The sequence below is a fragment of the Cryptomeria japonica genome, chromosome 5 (assembly GCF_030272615.1).
Source record: "Cryptomeria japonica chromosome 5, Sugi_1.0, whole genome shotgun sequence".
Lineage (NCBI taxonomy): Eukaryota > Viridiplantae > Streptophyta > Pinopsida > Cupressales > Cupressaceae > Cryptomeria > Cryptomeria japonica.
In genome coordinates, this window is record NC_081409.1 from 748,088,347 (window position 1) to 748,110,391 (window position 22,045).

Genomic DNA, 22,045 nt, shown 5'->3' on the forward strand with positions numbered 1-22,045 from the left:
TAGACACCTTTCACGCCACATGGAGGTTAAGTTTGCTGGTTTTTAGGTTTATAACAGCAAACACGTTTTTGCTAAAAACCCACGTTTTTCTTCATTAAAAATGCCACGAATCAGCAATGTTATGAATCGTTTTGGCTTGGTATGCTAAGGTATTGAGGTTAGAAAGAGTCTTGGCCATTTTCCATGCCATTTCTCATGCATTTGCTGCCACGTTTTTCAGTTTTTGCCATTTTTTCAAAAACGTGGCTAGGGTTTTGGAATACGGTTAATTTCTTTTTAAGAGATATTCTTCTTTATTTCAAAGATTGATTATCTTTTGGAGAGGCATTTTCACATTGGAGCAAGGTAAGATTTATTTTCTTCTTGTTTCTTTTTTCTTGTTTTCTTGTTTTTTTTTCTTTCTAGTTGTAAATTTGTAAATGGTTGGTTCTTCCCCAAAAATCAGATTTTGTGAGAGAGATTTTCCCTTTTGTAAAGCAATTTTAGAATTGCATTGTTCTTCCCCATTTTCCCTCTTTACTTGTATTCGGGATTTTAAATTCCGATTACAAGTTGGATGAAAATCATTGTTCTTCCCTTACGGATAAAAGATTTAACCATCTTTTTTTTGAAATCCGGGTTGCAAGTTGAAAGTTCTTCCCATTTTTGCATTGGCAAAGTTCCAAGTGATCTTCTTGAAATTCATTTTTACCTATCCGCTTCCAATTCCCTCATCCGTACATACCAATTCATCCACTCATTTCACACCTTCATTCATTTTCCCCATTTAAAGTCTACTTGCAGTCAGCCATCCAGAACCCGAAATTGGTCCAAAATGCACTCAAAAAACACTTGAAAATGAGTTTTAAAGGACCAATTACAAGTGCAAACTTGTAGTTACCCATTACACATATGAAGTTGCATGTTTGTTCCCACATTTGCAAGTTAATGCTCTTGTTTTTCCCACACATGTAATGCAGCTTCCAAAACCCGAAATTCACTTGTGAGCCCATTTTCGCATCAATTTATCCCTTCCCTTGTCAGTCCGGTTTGCACACACGATCTACCAAATCAATGGATTAAGGCATGGGCCTTATTTTGCAAGAAGATTTCAAGAATGAAGGATGATACAAAGAAGAGATACAACAACAATTCATGGTTGAGAGCATAGAATGCTTTCAAGACAAAGATGGTCATGACATGAAAAGAGGAAGGCAGCCCGTTCCCTCTTGAAAAGCTAGTATTACCCCAAGCAAGAAGACAAGGATGCAAGTTCCCGTTCCGGTTCAAGATGTCTTTACCAATCTATAATACTTCAAGTTCTTGCATCCTGAAGCGACATGAAGATCATCACAGACAAAGGATGATGCAGTTAGAGTCGTGTCTTTAGACACATGGAATAGTTTTAGTTATGCATTTGTAATTTCGTTTTGACAAGTTACATGTAAAAGTATTTTTTTTTGTAAAATGCAAGTTACACATTACTTGCACTTTTGTAATTACATGTAAGAGAACTACAAGTTGTGTCCGATTAGGACTGTAGTTGGAATAAGTCTTAGTTAGTTGGAGTAACTCTTAATTAGTTAATGAAGTCTCAGTTAGTTATTGAATGAGTCTTGGTGGTTGAGAGAATCTCTCAAGTTAGTTAGGATCCTCCCACCTTTTTCTCAAGGCTCCTCTTCTATAAATACTGGAGGAGTCTATTGTAATATTTATCTTTTGGAAAGCAAGCAAAAACTCTGCCAAATTTACAGCAAGAAGTCTTTGAGCTTATGTATGTGGATTGAAAGTTTTTGAAGAATAATAAAGAAGGATTACTCAAGTTTTGAGTCTTTGAGCTACATGTTTGGGTTTGAATCTTTTATTTCTTCTATGCAAAGTGTTTCTAAAGGAGCTTAGTCCAATCTGATTTGAAGTCTTTGAGCTGCAAGTAGAGAAGATTAATTAAAATAGGAAAATCTCTAGAAGGAGCAGCAAGTCTTTGAGCTTGCGTCTATTCTTGAGGAAAAGTTACTGTTTGATAAGAAATAGCAGCAAGTCTTTGAGCTTGCATTAGTTCTTGTCTTTGTGTTAAAAGAATAAATTATTCCAGTCTTTGAGCTATTGTCGTTTATTCATTGTAAAATTTAGTATAGAAAAGGGTAGATAGGACTTCCAATAGTCAAGTCTTTGAGCTTGATATTGCTGTCCCGTCCCGAAGGAAGTGACGGAAGTCTTTGCACTTTCAGGAAACTTCATTTCCTTTCTCTTATTTCACTTTAAAGTGGTTACTGCTGTTATTCAATCGCTATCCTTTTCTGTGAAGAGAAAAGGATATTGTCTTTCTTGAAAAAAGAAGAAAGATTGCTGTCCCATCCCATTTTACTTTCCAAGTTGTAGTTAGATAGGGGGAGCCTTCCCTTAATTAGGAGAGTTTTTACTCATGTGCTGTGGTTGAAACCACAATTTTGTATATTTCCCCAAGTGTACAAAATTTTCAACCAACACACTCTATCGTTCATATTCATCCATCTTATGTTTTATAGTCTATTAGTTACATAATGGCACTTTTTCAGATAGTTTCATTGATAATAGCACCTCTTCCTCATTGAGAAACGCAAAGCTTAGTGTAGGATGTCCTAACAAATAAAATAATTCTTATACTTTATCTTTTAAGGAGTTTTTGAGGCTTGTCCTAGAGGAAAAGATGCTGAAATAGTTGAGCATGCCCATGGGTGCGTTTTAGAAGCTCCTAAACATTCTAAAAGAGAATGCCCAATCCAACCTAGAGCTCATATATAATAAAGTGACTTCTGAATCGAAGGAAGCAATACCATCATCAAACACCAAGGAATTTAAAGTCTAATTTAGCCCATCTCCAAACGGCTTTATATGAGCAAAACATGGCAGAGGAATCCCCTCCACCTCATTGAATGCAATCAACCCTAGAAAGAAAGAGTAACAAATATGGAGCTCCCATCTTTGAGGAAGAAGACATCTCAATAGGCTTCCTAGTTCTTGATTGCCCTTAATAATAGCTAATATCCAGCAATCCTGATTTGTTGCTTACTATGTTGTAGCTTCTGAAGGTATCTAAGTAGGTTTGAGTATAGTATTTGGTTCTTGTCGGTTCTAGTCTCTTAGTTTAAATGCCATTGCTTTTCTAATTCAATGCCCAGCCTTCATTTTGTACTCAAATATATTATATAAAGGAATTTCACTTTATCAGAAGAAAGATATGAGTTACTCTTGTTACTTAATTAGAGAGCAAAAGTAAATTCCATGAAAAAGTAATGTTTTAAATTTTGTTATGCCTTCCACATACAAGATAATTGTGCATCTTCAACAATCTTATATGCTTCCATCTTTTACATTTTGTTTTGTGTTGGCACCATATAGTCCCCTTATATCTTCCTAGCAGAAGTAAATAATTTTTTAGATAGCATGGCTCTGAGAATGCAATCTGAGAATGTTTTATTCCCAAACAATCTCACACAATGTTTCCAGAAACCTGCTTTCAACAACTCTGTGGAAACATAAAGCACTTAAAAAACAAAAATCCCTTTTGATATGTATAATGTCATAAACTAAACTAAATGAATTTTTAACGACTCAATTATTGGTATCTAAATGTTGACATTTAAAAACTGAACTAAGATGGTTTGGAAAGTTTGGAGTCCTTTTCATGCTTTGGTAAAAAATGTTATTTAATTTCTTATATTGGTTGACAGGTACGTTACTGGCACGAAGATAGTGAATGCTGATTGGGTAACTTTCCTATGGGTGCACACATTTCCTTTGAAATTTTATGCTCCAGCAGTTCTGCCACTCTTCTTTGCCTTGATGACAGCCACAATGGACTGCATTGGTGATGTGACAGCAACAGTTGAAGCCAGTTTTCTTGAACCCTTTGGTATATTCTATTACATTTTGTTGACAACATAAATAAATTTGACTTGTGTAATGTCCCTACTAAGTTCTGATATGAAATCCTAAAGTTTTCCACTTAAACATTTCATCAAACACTTGACTATCATGGTCTAATCTGCTGTTCACAGTTTCAGTAAGACTCCAAGGACAATCTAAAACAATTTTAATGAAAGTTGAGCCTCAACAATGATAGAATATCATAGAAATAATTGTAAACAATAACCACAACATATCAGGGCAAATGGGGCTCATAACTTCTTGCTGCCTTAGAATATATTCACTGCTGTTGGTGATAGACTGTTTGATGCTTTCGGTGAATCATGAAAAATGTATATCTTGAAGCATGAATGAACCTTTCTTATATATGTGACTTTAGCCACCCAATTTATCCTAGGTCGGCTCTCAAGGAGAATAATTAATAATAATATAATGCTCTTGAGGAGGCGCCCATTATAGGGTCAGCCCCAAGTTACATTGAAACAACTTCCACACGTTACATTTAGGGCCAGGTTTAATACAAGTTACATAATGTGTTTGGGCCCAGCCCAATACAAGAAATACTTATATCCGAACTAGCTATTATTTCAACAATACCATCCAACGAACAATATTTATCCAAAGTAAGATTTAAAGCATCCACAATGATAAGCTCCGGCTAACTTTACACATTGAACAAAAATCATTCATTCAAAGAAAGTATGAGGAATTGTTTCACCAATCTATACTATCATATCCTTCATTTATCTAACAACTTCGAAAAAAAAAAGCAAATCTACTCTAAGCAAATTTATTCTATTGTTGAAGAAAATATGCAACCATGCAACCCGGTGAAAACAATAAGGCTTCAAAGCAAACTGTAAATGAACTTATATTACCAAAATAGCTCTTAGCAACAATTTCATAAATCTCTCCACACAACAAAATGAGAGAATAGGAGTTTATGTAGAGTTCCGGAAAACAAATGAAAGGCCAAGATCAATCTAAGATCAACGGCTGAGATCAAAATATAACAACCCCAATTAGGGTTTCCCAAAATAACATCAAGAACAAATGCATGAAGGACAAGTGATGCAAGGAGCAATCTCCTAGGAAGGTGCATCCTTATCCTCTCGAGTGGCAATATGTTCAATGAATTTGGACACGATTAGGCTGACCTCCATTGTGACATGTGGCAGCATATTGACCTTGAATTCCAATCCATCCAAATCATTTGCGCATGCAGAAAAATCAATCTCCCATTCCAACTCTTGCTTTTAGAAGTCATCCCAAATAGTCAAGAAATTCGATGCCCTTAGTCAAATTCTGCTTCAGGACTGGTCTAGTGATGGCGAAGAAAATCTCCTGAGTTCTGAGTTTAAGACTTTCCAGCTGCATATCATTTTCTTGGATGGTCTCTTTCTCAAGCAGATCAGCAGTTACAAGGATAATCCTATTTTGAATCTCTCTAATCTATTCCTTAGCCTTAATACTATCAGCCTTCACTCTTTCTAGGACTACACGTTGTGCAACCAATGCCTAGTACCAAGTGTTGAAGTCATATGCAACTCCTGCTGCGATTACTTTTCCATCAACCAATTCCTGCTTGGGAATTCCTTTCAACACTCTAAGGCACGAGATAATTCTGTCCTAAACATCATGAAGGTCGTCCCATGATTCTGCCATGTTCGCAATCCTGGAGAGAAAAAAGGAAGCCTGTCCATATGCCAACATTAATCTTTCCACAAATATGGCTGCTTCTTCACTTTTACTCGCCATCCACTCCTTGGCCTCTTTGGCTGTTACCTTTCTTCTTCAAAATCTTTGATTGCTTCTTGTGAAGAATTCAAAAGCGGGGGAGCAACTGCATCACCTTGATCAAGAGGCTTGGTCAAGTGTTGAATATATTCCTTTAGACGCTCAACTTCCCTCTTGCATTTTCTTTTCTTTCCTATCTTCTTTTCCCATCTCACTTTCAGAGAAGTAACTGAATTATCCAAGTCCTCAACCTCTTGACCCTTTGTAGTTGGTCCTAAGTCAATGGTGGTGATTTATACTCCTGAGGAGTAATATCCTCTTTTGCCTTGCCCACTTTCGGCACAACAATGTGAACTGTACGACAACCAGTTTCATCCCTCTGAATTGCAGAAAACCTCCTGGCTGGTTTCTTTCCAACAACCTTCCCTAATTTTGCCAAGAAATCAACCGTGTCATCTTCTTCTTGGACTTCCATAGGTACTTTTATCTTCAACCTTTCTTTCAACCAATCAGGAAGCATAGGTTGTTCAATGCCTTCCTCCTGCTGATTACTTTCTTCACATGGAATATCCTGACCTCCTTGAAGAGCCGAAATCATTCCTCTTGAAATTCCTTGCCCAGAATATCCATTTCATTTTCTGATTCAAGTATCTTCGTCCCTGTAGGAGTGGGGGCTCTTCATCTTCCTGCCGGATTGACTCCATATTTCCCTCATGGATTGGAGAAGGAATATTTATTTTAGCCAATGATTCATCCTCAATAGTTAATACATTGTTCACATTCCTGGACATGGCAGAATGGGATGGCTTTGATCTCTACTTCTTTTGAGCAGGTTCCTCATTCACAACTTTCTTCCCTTTTGACCTTGAAGAGCTCTCAACTACTTCCTTTTCCTGGAATTAGTGTTTTCAATTGGCTCGGCACTTTGGGATGCTTCTGCATTTGAAGAATATGATTCCATTTCGCCCATCAAGTTACAAGTTAGGGTCAAATTTCTTCGCCTTAGCACTTGGACTTGCCAATCAACCCACCACTGTGAATACTTAACAACTGGGCGCATTAAGGTGGCTAAATCTGCAAGCTCTGGTTTTGACCATTTCATAGGAGGAAGAGGCCAATTTTCATCAAAACGCGGTTGAGTGTACTCTTCATCATCCTCTAACTAATCAGGCACACGAAAAAGATTTGTTGTTCTGATCATGCTTACTGGCAATCTAGACCATAACCTTTTCGTGATATCAAACTCGTCCACAACATTTGCCCAAAAAACTCCAGATCAACCCTATGCCTGTACCTCTTTCCATTCACTGATCCAATATGGTTGTGAGGATCGAAATTAGCCTCGGATTGGTAAATTGTGAATGGATACCATTGCATTGCTAACCTAACACTCTCAGCTGCCTGCACCATTAGGTAAGACTCCAACATATTTCCAATGAAAAAAGGAAAAGAAATGGCCGCCTTTTGCTTTGTTCTTTGGAAGCCCTGATATGTTTCCAATTGTCTAAGGACTTCTAGCAAGATCATTCGATTAGTGGGATAAATTAGAAGTCGATAAGGACATCCGATAAATCCTTGGACTCTTATGTATGTGAATCTCGGATATTGGATAAACCAGGATCCATACTTGATTATCAAGCTCTTGACCTCTTGAGTGAGCCTCTGATGAGTTCCTCCCTACAATGTCCTGGTAATGTACATAAAAAATTCATCATTTACCCTTTTGAAGTGGGCCTTTTCGCTAAGATGCAGCTATGGATAATAGTCGTAGGACTTAAATTTATTCTCGCCATTGCCTACTATGCCCTTGCAAATTAGTCTTGTATATCTGTAGTTTCTTGCCAGTAGGTAAACAATGTAGGAGCTCATGTAAAAGGACCTCGTCCTTTCCAAAATTTTTGGCTGTTCATTAAGGTTATCGTTGATTATTCGGGAGGACGAATTGAAAATTTTAACACCTGAGGTGATCTCATCAATGAAATAGTACATCCAGGTTTCAAATGGCGCACCTTGAGGGCTGCCCATTACTCGATTTAGCAGTAGAATGATATCACCATAGTCCTCTTTGAAGTCAGTGTGAAGCAATTTCTTTGGCACATTCTTGATGCTTAGGCCTTGGCTTCTCCAACCACGACTTATTGACATTTGTCGCGCAGAGCTCAAGCTGGTCTTCACATAGAGCCTTTTGGTTTCCTCCTTAGTTTTATATGAAGTTTGGTTGTAACTTGGGATCCCAAATATAGAACTCAAGCTGGTCTTCATAGAACCTTTTTGATGCAATACAAAGAGATAGAATTGTCAAATCGTGGATAAAAACCCTAGTTGCCAATGAATTCATACAACAACACACATGTATAGGAAACAAAGAAATTGCAGAAAAATGATCCTTCAATACAATGCCAATGATTGCAAAATTTTGAAACCATTTTACAGAATCAAATTAAAAAATTCAAATTCTCATATTACTCCTTCTGAATCGAGTTTCCAATCGTAGCTATACAATTTATACCAAATTTGTACCTTCCCCACATGACCATTGGACTACATGACTGTTCAACTACCAGATTTGAAAAATCAAATTTTAACATTGACATCAGAATAACAATTCCAAACTGACTAAACACTACTGGACACCGACGTCGGAATAGCAATCCTGAATTGAAGTCTTTTTTCACCCATCAGAATAACTAATATTGGCGGGGTAACCTTTTTATGCAATTCTGATAACGTAAACTTACCTCGATGACCTCATGTCGGCACAGCTATACCGAATGAGGCAATTGGACAACTATCGACATAACCTTCCACAGTCAGTTAAACCATATTTGCCAATCCCGATAGAAGAAACTATCCCGATGACCACTTTGACAGCTTTTTACAACAACGACACTTTATCAGGATAGCTATCCCGATGACAACATTTGACAACCTTTTACAGCAGAGATACTTTATTGGGATAACTATCCCAATGACAACATTTGACAATTTTTTCAACCTTGCAAATTATGACTCCAACTCTGACATACAGTCTTGAAAACATGAAATGACATTACAAATGGTCTCCATAGACCTTATTGAATCAGAACTAACTAATCTATTATTGATTTCTGAATAATATATTGGGCGGCTTTTGGAGTGTGGGCTTTTTCTCTCGAAAGGATTTTCCCCATGTAAATCACGGTGTTGTGGTATGCATGTTGTTATGTCTCTTTCTATTAAGTTTCTATAACTGTTGTAACCAAAGAAGCAACAATCGTCAAAAAATTGCGATTATACCCGATTAATTGGGAATCGCCTAGGTCGTTGATTTTTTCCCTCGATTTTTTGAAAAAATTGTGTATTTTTGGTCAACAAATTTCAACGATTTCTTTAGCGTTTAATCACGATTAAATTGTTCAATTAATCGGGTATAAAAATCACACAAAAAATCCCTAAAATTGATGCTAAAACCCCAAAAAAACCGCAAACTGGGAAAAAAACCCTGCAAACTGCCTATATAGCAGCTCGTGTGACATTATTTCCATGCCTGTTCAGTAAAAGACCAAAAATTGTGTGACAAGTTCCTGTAGGCTGCAAATTTGGCGATAGTTCAGCAAATACAGGGTATGTAATCGTATTAATTAATCATATTAGATATACCCCTTGCATCCACAGATTAGATGCAACAGGTATTTCATCATAATAATCATATTAGTTAGCATTTCATTATATTTATTATTTATTGTTACTATTGATTAGTTAGCATTTCATTACTGTTAATGTTATTTCATTATAATGGTATTAGTTAGCATTTTATTATATTTATTATGTATTACTGTTACTGTTATTATTTATTACTATTACTATTGATTAGAATATCAATAGTAATACAGTAATATAGTCAAGTATTACTGTATTACAGTATGAATATAAACAACAATATTTTACTGTTAATACAAATACATAACAATTAACAGTATTAGTATTAGTATTACTGTTAACTGTTATGTATTAGTACCTACTATCAGTATTACTCTTAAGTATTAGCATTAGTATTACTGTTAAGTATTATATTCATATTTCATATTATAATTAGTAAAATATGAATACAGTTAAATACTAGTATTATTGTATTAGTTTCTCAGATAGCATCAAACATAAAATTTCTTAAAGTAGTTATTCTAAGGGTAACAAGAAGGTACAACATACACAACCTTATAGTCTTATTCCTTATCAAAAAAGACAAAGAGGTAATCAGTGATATGAATATAAACAACCAAAATCTATTTTCTACAATTCATATGTTGAAGTGTCTATTTTATTTGCCTACAATATCTCTATTATATGGAAATGCCCTTAAATATATTTTAAAAAGTAGTTATTTATTTTCTCCAATTTTTTTATGTTTTTTTGTGTTGACGTGTCTGAAATCGCATTGCTGCAAACTTCATACGGCCAACGTAGAATAGAATAGCCTACTGATTATCCTACTCTCTCTTGAGATAAGGAAGTCTCTAATGCTGTTTTCTAAGTTTGATCAAAGGAGACTACCTCAAGGTTTCTTTTGTCAGGTCTTGACTGCGGGATCTCTCAGTGGCTTGATGTGTTTATGCTGGAAACACAAGGGGGACTTACGTTTAACTGGCAACAAGCTAGTCTGCTGTGATTCTCGAATTATGCAATAAAGAGCAAAAGGAAAGGGTTAGGAGATCTAAAACTAACAACACGGGTATGCGGGTAGACGGATTCAACATAACCAATTCCTGCTTGGCCAGAATAGCTCACAACCTTGCAGGAACGGTGCAATCTTCAAAGGAACTTGGAAGATTTTCAGATTGGAGACGCACGGCTAAGCACCCAATTCTGGCGCAGCTCAGACGGACACCTGCAATTGAACTAAGCACAATCGAAGGCTCAGGTTAACCACACAAAAGGATACACAATCAGCAGATCCTCAGTGGTATGAGCCCGAATCTATCAAATACCTGCACACCCAAAACATAAAGATCTATCTAAAATGCTAAAAGAAACCATGCGAACAGAATGAAAACAAGACAATAAACACCAAATCAATGTTTATATATTGATCTCATCTGCCTATTACAACAATTTCTGTAGCATCTCTATGCTACTGCTAAGATCTAACCTATTCTAACTCTAAAATCTAACTATCTAGCAATTTCTAACAATCTCTAACAATCTCTCAATCTCTAACAATCTAACCCTTTGCAGAAGAAAGGCCTCTGCCTTTTATAGATATTACAATTTTGAATCAGAGGCCAGGATGGACTGCATCCAAGGGTCCTGATCTGTCTTCCAGAAGCTGACAGCCTTGACCAATGCTGAATTAATTCTCAGTTATCCAACTAGCAACTATCTCAACTACCTGCCACTATTTGGCTTTAATTCAGGTCTATCCAATCTTCTTGGTGGTTGGGAATAGTTATCCACAAAAATATCTTGCACGGGACCCATAGGCAGTTTACAATAAAGCAATTTCAGCTTTTTAGGAATTGAATTCCTTGAATTAAATCCATCTGTGTCTCTTTTTGAGAATGCATAAACTTGCAGCATTCAGAGTGTTCTTTGGTCTGTGGCCTCCAATTTCGCCGGTGGACTTCATCTTTGTTCAACGACACGGTTCCCAATGCTCGGTTGCTCTTGCGCTCCTGTATCTTTCTTTTCCAATCTTCAGCGCCTGGCCTTGAATTGCGATCCTTCCTAGATTCGCATTTCAGGTCTTTCTCCTGGTTCTTTGATGACGTCCTGCGATCAACCAATTTCATTTCATTAAATTAATTTGAAAAAATTAAATAATTTAATTTTAACAAACATTAAATTTAATTACGACGTCTGGCTTGAGAAGTTCTTTGTGAGATGTATCTTGAAAATGCTTCTCTTTCTCTTCAATTGTGAAATCTGATCCTTGGTCTTTTACTTCTACGTATTTTACCTTTGGAGTTTTGGACGTTTTAAATGGGTTTATGGCGCGATTCTGGAGGTTTGAAGAGCTTCTGCAGATTCTAAAACTCTAACTCTCATGCTTTCTAGTAAATTTCGGAGAACGGAGGACACCTTGAAATTTGCAAAAACTTCGGACCTTTTGGCGTTCTTTGCAAATTCGGAGCATTTGAACTTTTGAATTTTCAAAACCTTTCACTTTTGGCTCATGGGTCCGAAGTTTGAGGACTTAAGGCGAATTTCGGACCTTTGCCATCCTTTTGCAAATTTCGGAGCTTACATATATTTCGCAAAAATTGCGATTTTAAAACATTTCGTCCCTAGGGTCCGAAAATGAGACTTCACGTTTTACCTTTCCCAGGGGTCCGAAAATGGACTTCACGTTTTACCTTTCCCAGGGGTCCGAAAATGGACTTCACGTTTTACCTTTCGGAGCTGGAGGCGCTTTTAAAAGATTTCGCACTTTAAACTTTTCTTCGGGGGTCCGAAAATAGACCTAAGTGCCTTTTCGGGCTTTCGGACCTAGTGCGTCCTTCTTTTTTTTTTTTTTAAAAACATTTCGCCCTTTTGAAAAACCTCGGACCTGGCGTCCGAAAATAAGGTTTTAAGCGATTTCGGGGGGCGGAGGCGTTTTGCGTTTTAAACTTCGGACCTGGGGCGTGTTTTAAACATTTCGCGATTTCCTTTTACCTTTCATTTTGGAGGTAGGGTCCGAAAATGGGTCTAAGGCGAATTTCGGAACTTGGAACACTTTTGCAAAATCGCGTTTTTAACATTTCGCCCCTAGGGTCCGAAAATGGACACTTAAAGTGTTTTTCGGACCTTGAAACACTTTTTGCGATTTCGTCATATTTAGAAATTTCGGCCCCAGGGTCCGAAAATGATGTTTAAAGGTGAATTTCGGACCTTGAAACACTTTTAACCTTTTCAACTTTTGGCTTCTGGGTCCGAAATTGAGCATATGGAATATAACATTTAAGTATAAGAAATATGTCTTTCTCCTTTCTTATACTTTAAGTTATATTCCATATATACTTTCAGGATGTTTGAGAGTGGTTTCAGACCTCCAGGAGTTATATTGCAAATTCTAGTTTTTGGAGGTTTCCTCAGTTTTCAGAGTTAGCCAAATTTCAGGATCAGGGAATTCCAGACTTAGCCAAATTTCAGGATCAGGACAGAAAGGCACAAACTGGGGGTCCCTGTCCAAGACGGGGATGGGTGTGCGATTCGCACAACATTTTGTAAATCCAATTTTTTCCTTATTTTAAAAAAAAATCTTATACTTTTGTTTTGTTGATTAATTCCCCAAACGATTAATGCTTCTTTGGTTGTAACAATCTAGAAAAGTTTTTGCATTGCCCCCTTCTCAAGGTTAGTGTAGGAAGTTGTTCCACTACTTAACTTCCTTACAAAAACACCTTATAGGGTGACACCGATTAAGGTGATTTTTACAAAGATAGCTCACTGCCTAGCTAAAACCACCATAAAAAGGAGGGATCACTACCCGGAGGAAGAAAGAAAGAATCCACCACAAAGGCACAATTGTCACATTGTTGTAATGCCAAAAGAAACCTTAGGCTCACTGCCACCGGTACCAAACAACATCAACTTACAACCACACTAATCAATCACTTCCTCTCAACAAAGATAGATCTTCCTTTTACAATCAACTTCCTTCTATATTTCTCTACCTTCTTTTATATTAATTCATTACAATCATTTTTTATATATACCGATCTCCAAAATAGATTTTTCAAGTCAACCAAAAGAGATAATAAAACATAATTCAAAATAGGTCTTCACTAAGCATTCCCGCAATGGAGGAAAGGAATGAGAAGTGTACCACAACACAATGCAACAACACGTTATCCAAATACCACAATCACCAGACCAAAAGATAGAGCATCCAAGATCAACCGGAATAGGAAAGAACATAGCCAAAAATACACATCTGGAGCACATGTGTCGAATCAAAATAACAAAGATACATGCATGAATACATAAATCCAAAAGTGCAATAGGAGAACCGGAAATGCGGAGCAATGTGGAACTTTCCAAACTCTTTCATACAATAATCATCATCATTACATAAACTTCCAGAGCACAACTTTCGGACCACCAAAACACGAGTGGAATCTTACAATATCCAACAACATATCAGCACATCATGAACATATCTACAACAAATCTAAAATGCAAAGCAAAACCAAATACTGAAACATAGAATCAGCATGTTGACAACAATGACAACCATACTGAAAAATCAAGCAACTTCACATTTGCAACAAATCTTTCCATAAGGCAAATGATTGAAACAGAAGTTACTAAAAATGACTAAATAAACTATTAAAGACTTAAATGACCATTAAATATAACAATATTACTATAATACCCTCCCTTAATGGTCATTCCACTAACTACCCTAGTGAAGACTAGAAAAAATTTGCAAGTCATTTGGCCATGAAGGCTGCCCCCTTCTCCTCAGAACGCTTTGCGACATGAGCCTACTAAGACCCTCGGTTCTAAAGAACTTTTGGGTATGACCAAGCTTACCACAATTTCTCGACCAAAATCCTTCCAACCTGATGTTGGGTAACAAAGCCATCCTTCGCTTACACCAAGATCAGCGTCTCAAAAAAACTTCACAATTCTGAAAGAACACAATTTTGTCCAAAACCATCAAAAAGTTTTGCAGAAGAACATTGTTTGCCCTAGAAAACCTAGGTTCAACCCAAAACAAGCTACAAGAAACCACGATTTTGTGAAAAAACCATCAAACCCTCCACCATGATTTTTTTGGAAGAAAAACAAAAAACCCATGAAAAAAAATTAGAAAAACCCTACATTATTTGTTTTGGAAAAAAAAGAAAACCCATTGACGAAAAAGCAAAAAACCTAGATGCACACCAGAGAGCCCACGATGATTTTTGTTCAAAAAATCATCAAAAAACAGAACCACCAGATTGCGAGCATATAAAAATCCACAATTTTACAAAATCATGCAAAAAAAAACGTCTAGAAAATGTCACGCGACCTACACAGAAACGACAGCCTAAAAAAATAGAAGTCTTGGAAGAAAAACTAGACCCATTGCTTGAGAAATCCCACATGATTATGTTTGAAGCCTAGACTGTGAAAAAAAGTCACAACATGATTTGTAGAGCCTTCGTTGCAAACGCAAAAACCTGTGTTAGGCAGGGCCAACAAACCCTCATTCGCCACCAAAACGATGTTGCGATTTTTGGTCTGACGCGAACAAAAACCCTCACACTCTTGAAAAGGAAGAAACCCACCCAATTTCTCACTTACAGATCCGCAAATTTTACCATAAGAAAATGTTGATCAAAAAATCTTCACAATCTTCAAACCAAGTTAATTGTCAAACGAAATGTAATGTCCCCTCTTCAGGTCTAGTTTGTTTTGGGGTTTGTTGGTCAATCCCGAGACCCGTTGGTCAGACAGAGGCAAAATTAGGGTTTCATATTTTCTAGGAGGATGCTTTGGCAGTTTTGGTGGCTTGCATGTTGGAGTTTTACAATTTTGGTTATGGATTCCTTCTGGCTTTTCAGAGAGCTTCACGATGGTGTGACATGCAACTAAATCTGATGACTTTTTCGAACTTACTATTTTTAGGAAGTGGGGGCGAAGACAACTTATTTTTTGGGTTTTTCTTGAGCCTCGCGATGGTGTGACATGCAAACGAATTTGAAGATTTTTCCGGACTTACTATTTTTAGTAAGTTGTGACGGTTGCTCAATATGTGGTTAAATTGCATTTGGACACACCTATTTTTAGTAGTATGGTATTTTTAGTAAGTGTTATTTTTAATGATAGTTGTTTCCCGGTTTGTGCCCTAATGGAGTTTGGAGACACTATTTTTAGGGGTTTGGGTTGAGCCAATGCAGCACAGGCTATTTATGGCAGTCCAGCTTGGCATGATGATCCAGAGATTCAATTCTATTCTTGGTAGGCAAATTGGATTCAACTTGATTATATGATCAAATGGACTTAGTCATTTATTAATTAAATGACTTAAGTTATTTTTGCTTTTTGGGGGTACCCATCTTAAAACTATTTTATTAAAGATTATAATCTTTAAAAAATGTGTAAACAAGTGCTTATATTGGGCGATTCCTTGTTGAGGAAAATTGTTTTATTAAGTGAAATATTAGCTAAGGCATAATGGACGCCTAAGTTAATTTTGCAATATATTTCACTTATTCATATTGGACGCCTAAGGAGGAATAAGTTGATTTATAATATAATGTACTTTATCACCTTTGGACGCCACATTATGCTTTATTGATATTTCTATAAAGTATATTTGCCTCTTAGTGAAGGTCAATTTGCGAAAAAGGAGAAATGAAATGTAAATTTCAAAATATGAAGTGAATGTGCATTTGGGTTTCGGTGTCCATTTGGAGGGAATGTGAATTTGAATTTGGAGACACAAAAAGCTATAAATAAGAGTGTTGGGCTCTTGTTTTGGTATCCATTATTGCTTTGATAACGAAGTGTTGCCAAAATGTTGTCAGGGTCTTACTTCGATGAATGCATACCTCCTAGTGCCTCAGTTTCGTGCTTGAGAGATAGCGCCTAGCTGAATGTATGACTGTTTCTCATCCAAAGGAGCAGATTGAACTCAATGTGGTGAATATTTGTGTGGATTTCTGAGTGTTCTTGTTGTTGGTCGCAGAGTGTGCTGAAGTAGATTCTTGGTTGTAGGTCTCAGTGAGTCATTCTTCTTGTTTTGGGTATTTTTTCTCTTTTTTATGGTTTGAACTTTGCACGATTCATTTTGTGAGTTTGTAGAGTCTAAAATGGTGTTTGGGATTTTGTTTTTGCAAAATCGTACCCTAGCTGGCCATACCATGTGGCTGAGTGCTTTGGGATGTGTGCATAAATTATTGGTGTCAGTTTGAAATGTTTTGTTGTCCTAGGATTGATCACCTACCTCCTAGTGATCATATGCTTTCAGTCATAGTTGGACTACTTGCGACTCGGCTCGACTTGCCAAGCCCTTGAGAAAAAAACTCGGGAAAAACTGAAAAAACTCGGCAACTTAAAAACACGCTTAAATTTAATAAAAAATGCATTTTTTTGCAAAATTTAATGAGAAGATGCATCCAATGAGTCAATAAATGATAACACAAAAGAAACAAGCTGATTCTAGATATATTTAAATGCAAAGTGTGTACAAAATCGCATCCTCATGAGGAATGTTGATGGCTAGAAGCCTAAAAGCATTATAGTAAATAGTTTTTGTAAAACCAAAAGTACATACATCATTACAAATTACAATTACAATTTTCTCTTCCCAGCTCTAGCAAAAACTCAAGGAGAGGTAGAACTAGAGGGTCTAGTCTTAGAAGTCTGCAGTGGGTGTGACTGTGCCTCCTTGCTCGGTATGGTTGGCTCATCCTCCATCCTAGATGAAGCTATGTCTCCACCTTCTTCTGGCACTGGCAATGAATCCTCATCCTCCTTAATGTCATCCAGTGTGAAACCAAATCCACCCCCTCCTCCGTAGCCTACCTCTCCAAATCACTGATGTCGTCCTTTATAAACAATGGAGGTTGCTCATGTGATATCTAGTCACTGTAAGGATCTATATCATCCAAATCAATTGGACTAGGTAGTTCTTCCTCTACCTTCCTTATGCGCAACTGAAGATTATATTGCACAAAGACAAGGTCATCAAGGCGTTTTTGAGCTAACTTGCTCCTCTTCTTAATGTTGATGGCCTCAAACAAGCTCCAATTGTGCTCACAACTGGATGAACTACAAGGTTGACATAAGATTTTGAGGGCATTGCTTTTGAGATTTGGGGTATGTCCACCCAAACTTTTCCACCAAGCATCTGCAAATTAAAATTACTCGGGGTCTGAGGGTGAGAAAGAGAGGGATAGATCAATAGGTCTAGATCTTGGGGAAGAGAGGAGAGAGTGAGATAGAATGTGGTAGAGAGTGGGATAGAGGAAGAGTGATAGGTCTAAAATTTGGGGCAGATAAATTGAGTGAGATAGAGAGAGCGAGAGAATGTTGATAGCAGTATACTGATTACTAAAATTTGATTGTCTGAAAAATTAAAAGATCTTCTATAACCTAGAATTTTAATTATAACTCCTAGAGATCTAAAACCACTCTCAAACATCCTGCCAATATATACATGAAATATAACTTAAAGTATAAGAAATACTTAAATGTTATATTTCATGTATATATTCTTAGAGAATGAAACTGACCTGAAAAAACAAAAATTAGATAATTTTTTGACATGTTTGGGCCTCTTTTTTAGTGTTGCCGAGTTTTTTATAGAAACTCGTCGAGTTTTTGTGAAAAACTTGGCGATTTTTTATGGCGAGTATAAGTCATAAAAACTCACCTTGAAGAAAACTCGCGAGTTTTTAACTAATCGCCAAGTTTTCGGCGAGTAGTCCAACTATGCTTTCAGCTTCATGTCATTTGGTTAAGAATTGGGCGAGTTGTGAGTGTTTTAGTGGGATTTGGTGTTGCTGGTTTGTGTGTTTTCAGCATGCTGGTAGTATATCAGATTTAGAGATTTTCTGATTTGGAGTGTCTTCTTGTGTGGAGTTGGCTTTAGAGTGGGTTCTTTGGTGTAGAGAGGAAGATCTTGGTAATTCTTTGCAGTTGTTGGTTCTTCATTCTTATCTTTTATGATTCATATTGTAATGCTGGTAGTAGTACTAACAACAATTTCTATTAATCTTTCTTAGACCCACTGCAAAGTGGAAGAGGCTGGCCTTGCCGCCTATCTTTTGGATAGTGATTTCTCTTAATTTGTAATCCATATTGTGAATTGTAAAGCTCGTTAGTAGTACTAACAGCTATCTAATTGGATTATTTCTCTTAGTCCCACTGCATAAGTGGAAGAGGCTGGCTTTGTCGCTTACTTTGAATACTGTAATATTGTCCTCTCATTGCATAAGCGGTAGAGTTGATTTGTAATTTTCATTTCTAGTCCTCTTGTTGGATAAGCGGTTGAGTGATTGCTACTTCAGTTTCTTGGCTTGCCCTTGGCTGGTTTACCACCAAGTGATCTTTCAATATTCTCATTATCCCGCTGAAAAGTGGAAGGGGCTGGCTTGCCGCCCAAGTATTTATAATTAATTTCAGTTTCTTGCATCTAACAATCCCCTCAACACTATATGCTCTCACCCTCCCAGATTAGGCTCTCGATGATCTAAAGGTGGAAAGGGTTACTTTCAGTAGTATTGGGATTTCATTTTCTAACCCTAACGGGTGTTTGTGTTAGTTGTAAACTGCTAAATTTCAAAAAAAAATTAGGGGAATATTACATGAAAAACAACCCACGATTTTTATTAAAAAATCATCAAAAACTTCTAAAACTAATTTTCAGGATCACGACACCATGGTTTTTCATTAAAATTTGTCAAAAAGTTCGGAAATAAATTCCAGGTAAAGAAGCTACAAATTTTATTAAAAAATTAGCCAAAGAAATTTCTTAAGCGTGAATAAAGTGTGACTCTCACTGAAGTTCGATGCAGTTTCTCCTTGGCACACTTTTGCAATACCTTTGCCACATTTTGTCAGAATTTCAGATTAGCATTTCCAAGGCAAAGTGGTGCTATTTCTCATAATCTTCTGTCAACTCCTTTATATTGGCAGAACTTGCACTTCTCTTCGCCACCTTTTGACCCTTGGCATGGTTTTGGATGAGGCTTGCTGCTGTAGGCACCCTTTCCTTGTGGTATTGCCTTTCAAATTGTGCACCAATACTAAGACTTGTCCCTGGTTTACCTTATGCGTGAAGCCTTGGAAGAATTTGCTTAGCTATTTGGCAAAGAATGATAATTTTAGGCCCAAGCCTTTTGCCATTTCCTTCTCTTTGGCACCACAAAGCAAAAAATTGGGTGCACCCCTTTCCCTAGTGCCAATTCGTTTATATTGGATTTCCTGTTTGTAATAAGTTACATAGATTTAACGATTCTAATTACAATTTTATTAATTCTTGAATCATTTTTTAGCTGCTACAGTATAATGCTAGTCACATTCTTCATGTGCCTTCATTAGTGTTTATGTCCTTGGAAATGTTTACATTGTAGTGTTTTCAATAATCTTCCAAATGGTGTTTTTATGACAATGTTCAGGCAACTTATTTGTCACTTAAGATATTTTTAAAATTATTGGTGACCAATTATATTAATTGTAATACATCTAATTTTCGTCTGATTTTGGCATGTTTGGATTCTAACAATCATTAACCATAAGTGTTCTGACGTGTATTAGAAAGATAATGTAAGATCATTAAAATAAATGCCTGAAAAAGCATTATTTATTTTTACTGATCTGGGGCAGATGTAACCGAATTGAATGTGAAGGGCTGATTTTTATTCTTTAGCATTAAGTTTTCAGGTTCTATTAATAATTTTCTTTTAATAAATTGCTTCTATCTGATGCTTATGGTCATCCTACTTATTACAATGATTATTAACATGTAAAATTTCTCCATTCAGGACCCCAGTTTGAGAAATCAATTCAAGGTGCAGTTTTAGCTGATGGATTAAATACCTTTTGGGCAGCATTGGCAACAATGACACCTGTAACTACATATGCCCAGAACAATGGAGTGATTTCTCTTTCTCGATGTGCATCTCGTCGAGCAGGGATCGCATGCTGTATGTGGCTCTTCATGCTGGGAGTATTTTCCAAGTTTGCAGCGATTCTTGTCTCAATACCCAATTGTGTTTTGGGTGGAATGACGACCTTTCTTTTTACAAGTGTGATGGTCTCAGGAATTCGTGTTCTGAATATAAAGGAAGGATTAACTCGAAGGAATAAATTTATTTCAATAGTTTCTCTAGGAATTGGTCTTGGTGTGAATCTTGTACCAGCTTGGGTTAATATATCTGGGCAATCCAACTATCCCCTTCAAGGTAATCTATGGCCTGTGAATCCTGGATGGAGTGCTGGCTATAGAGGTATGGCACTACTCATATTGCAATCATTTAGATGTCTCATTCCTTACATTATTAAATGTGTGGGCACATGCATATCTGGGTGCATGAAGTACAGATAGCTGTTTTAGGCAAATGAATGAATGGAGGGATTTTAATTACGTCCAACAGACCAAGTGGTCTAAGGGACCAAAAGCTCCAGAAACAACAATATTTCAGATATCTTTATGTCTTGATTAAATAAACCACAGTTTTTTGAAGCTTTGCTTCTTCAAACAACTTGTTCAAATTGTCCACCTTCAAATTGTTTTCAAACTGCTTACAGATATCCTCATAAGCTGTGCACTCCCAAAAGTCTTACAACTACAATTGTATTGCAGGTTTTCGAGATGCTATCATATTAGTTTTGTCCAATGGCTTTTCAGTGGGGGGCTTGCTGGCTCTTGTACTCAACTTGATTTTGCCTTTTGATGATGATGAGAAAGAATTGCCTCTTAAGAAGCAGCTCCTTGTACGGTATGTCATTCCTAGTCTCACTCATTTCTAAAGTTAAAAAAGGAAAGAAAAAATAAAATGAATTCTTCTCTTGATTTCTGAGTTATTTGTTCTTTCCCCTTTTTCCAAACAGTGATGGCATATACAGTAAAACTGCTCTGCTGCTACAGAATTTAGTTTTACTCACATTTTCGTCATGAGCTGAGAGTATTTGTATACTTATCTTGATCACATTAGGAGAAGTTTGCAGGGTGGATGAGATCTGATCATTACATACAAATTAAATTCTTTTATTATTGGGCATCTTTGTCAATAGTTTTATTCACTTGTCATTAAAAATTAAGAGTTTTCTGAGCATTTTCTTTATATGTACCTCTTATTGTTGTCTCCCTAGATAATTATAATTTGTTTTTCTAACAGCTCACTTGTTTTGGTAATGGCAGATCCACTTCAATTGACAACAGAAATTAGATGTCACATAAACAATGACTCAAGGTTACTTTACACCAGTGGATAAAGTAAGAAAAATTTGCAATGCTTTTGGAAGAGTTGGTTTGCCCAATAGATTAAGCCAAACATTGATGAGCCCAAGCTAAAAACATCTAGATGAATCAAGAGAAATTCAATAAAGATGATACTGATTGTGTGACTGCCAATGCCAACTATCCTCCATAATATAGATTTTAAACGATTTGAGTTAATAATATTATTTTTAATGATTTAGAAAAGATTCTATATATTTGTCTATTTTTTAATATTATTTTTTATTAAATGTATATAATGTAGATATTTTATTACTTGATTTATTAACATAAATCTTGATTAATAATATTATTTGATTGAATACATTTTTTTTATATAATTGAAGGGAAAGCATCATAATGTATGTGTGTACATTATTCAATGTGAGTTTTAAAAATAGAAGAATGAAACATGTAAAAGAGAGTAGAAACGTGAATTGCAATTCACAAAATAGAATTTAATTTAGCAAAGTACAATCTGGAAGAGAACATCATATGAGCAAGGAATTTCTTCTCATAACAAGTCAC

General features: G+C 36.4%; 1 protein-coding gene across 2 annotated transcripts in view; it reads left to right on the top strand.

Annotated features, from left to right (window-relative positions):
• LOC131064116 (uric acid-xanthine permease) overlaps window positions 1-21,735 on the top strand; it is a 307,219-nt gene extending 285,484 nt beyond the window's left edge. Inside the window, exons 10-13 of one of the 2 annotated variants that reach the window (XM_057998145.2) lie at window positions 3,690-3,871; window positions 20,061-20,525; window positions 20,882-21,017; window positions 21,440-21,735. In XM_057998145.2, coding sequence (XP_057854128.2) covers window positions 3,690-3,871; window positions 20,061-20,525; window positions 20,882-21,017; window positions 21,440-21,467 — 811 coding nt within the window. In that variant the 3' untranslated portion in view covers window positions 21,468-21,735. The remainder of the gene's footprint in view (window positions 1-3,689; window positions 3,872-20,060; window positions 20,526-20,881; window positions 21,018-21,439) is intronic. The other variant, XM_057998146.2, reaches the window with a different exon arrangement.
• The last annotated feature ends 310 nt before the right edge of the window (window positions 21,736-22,045 follow it).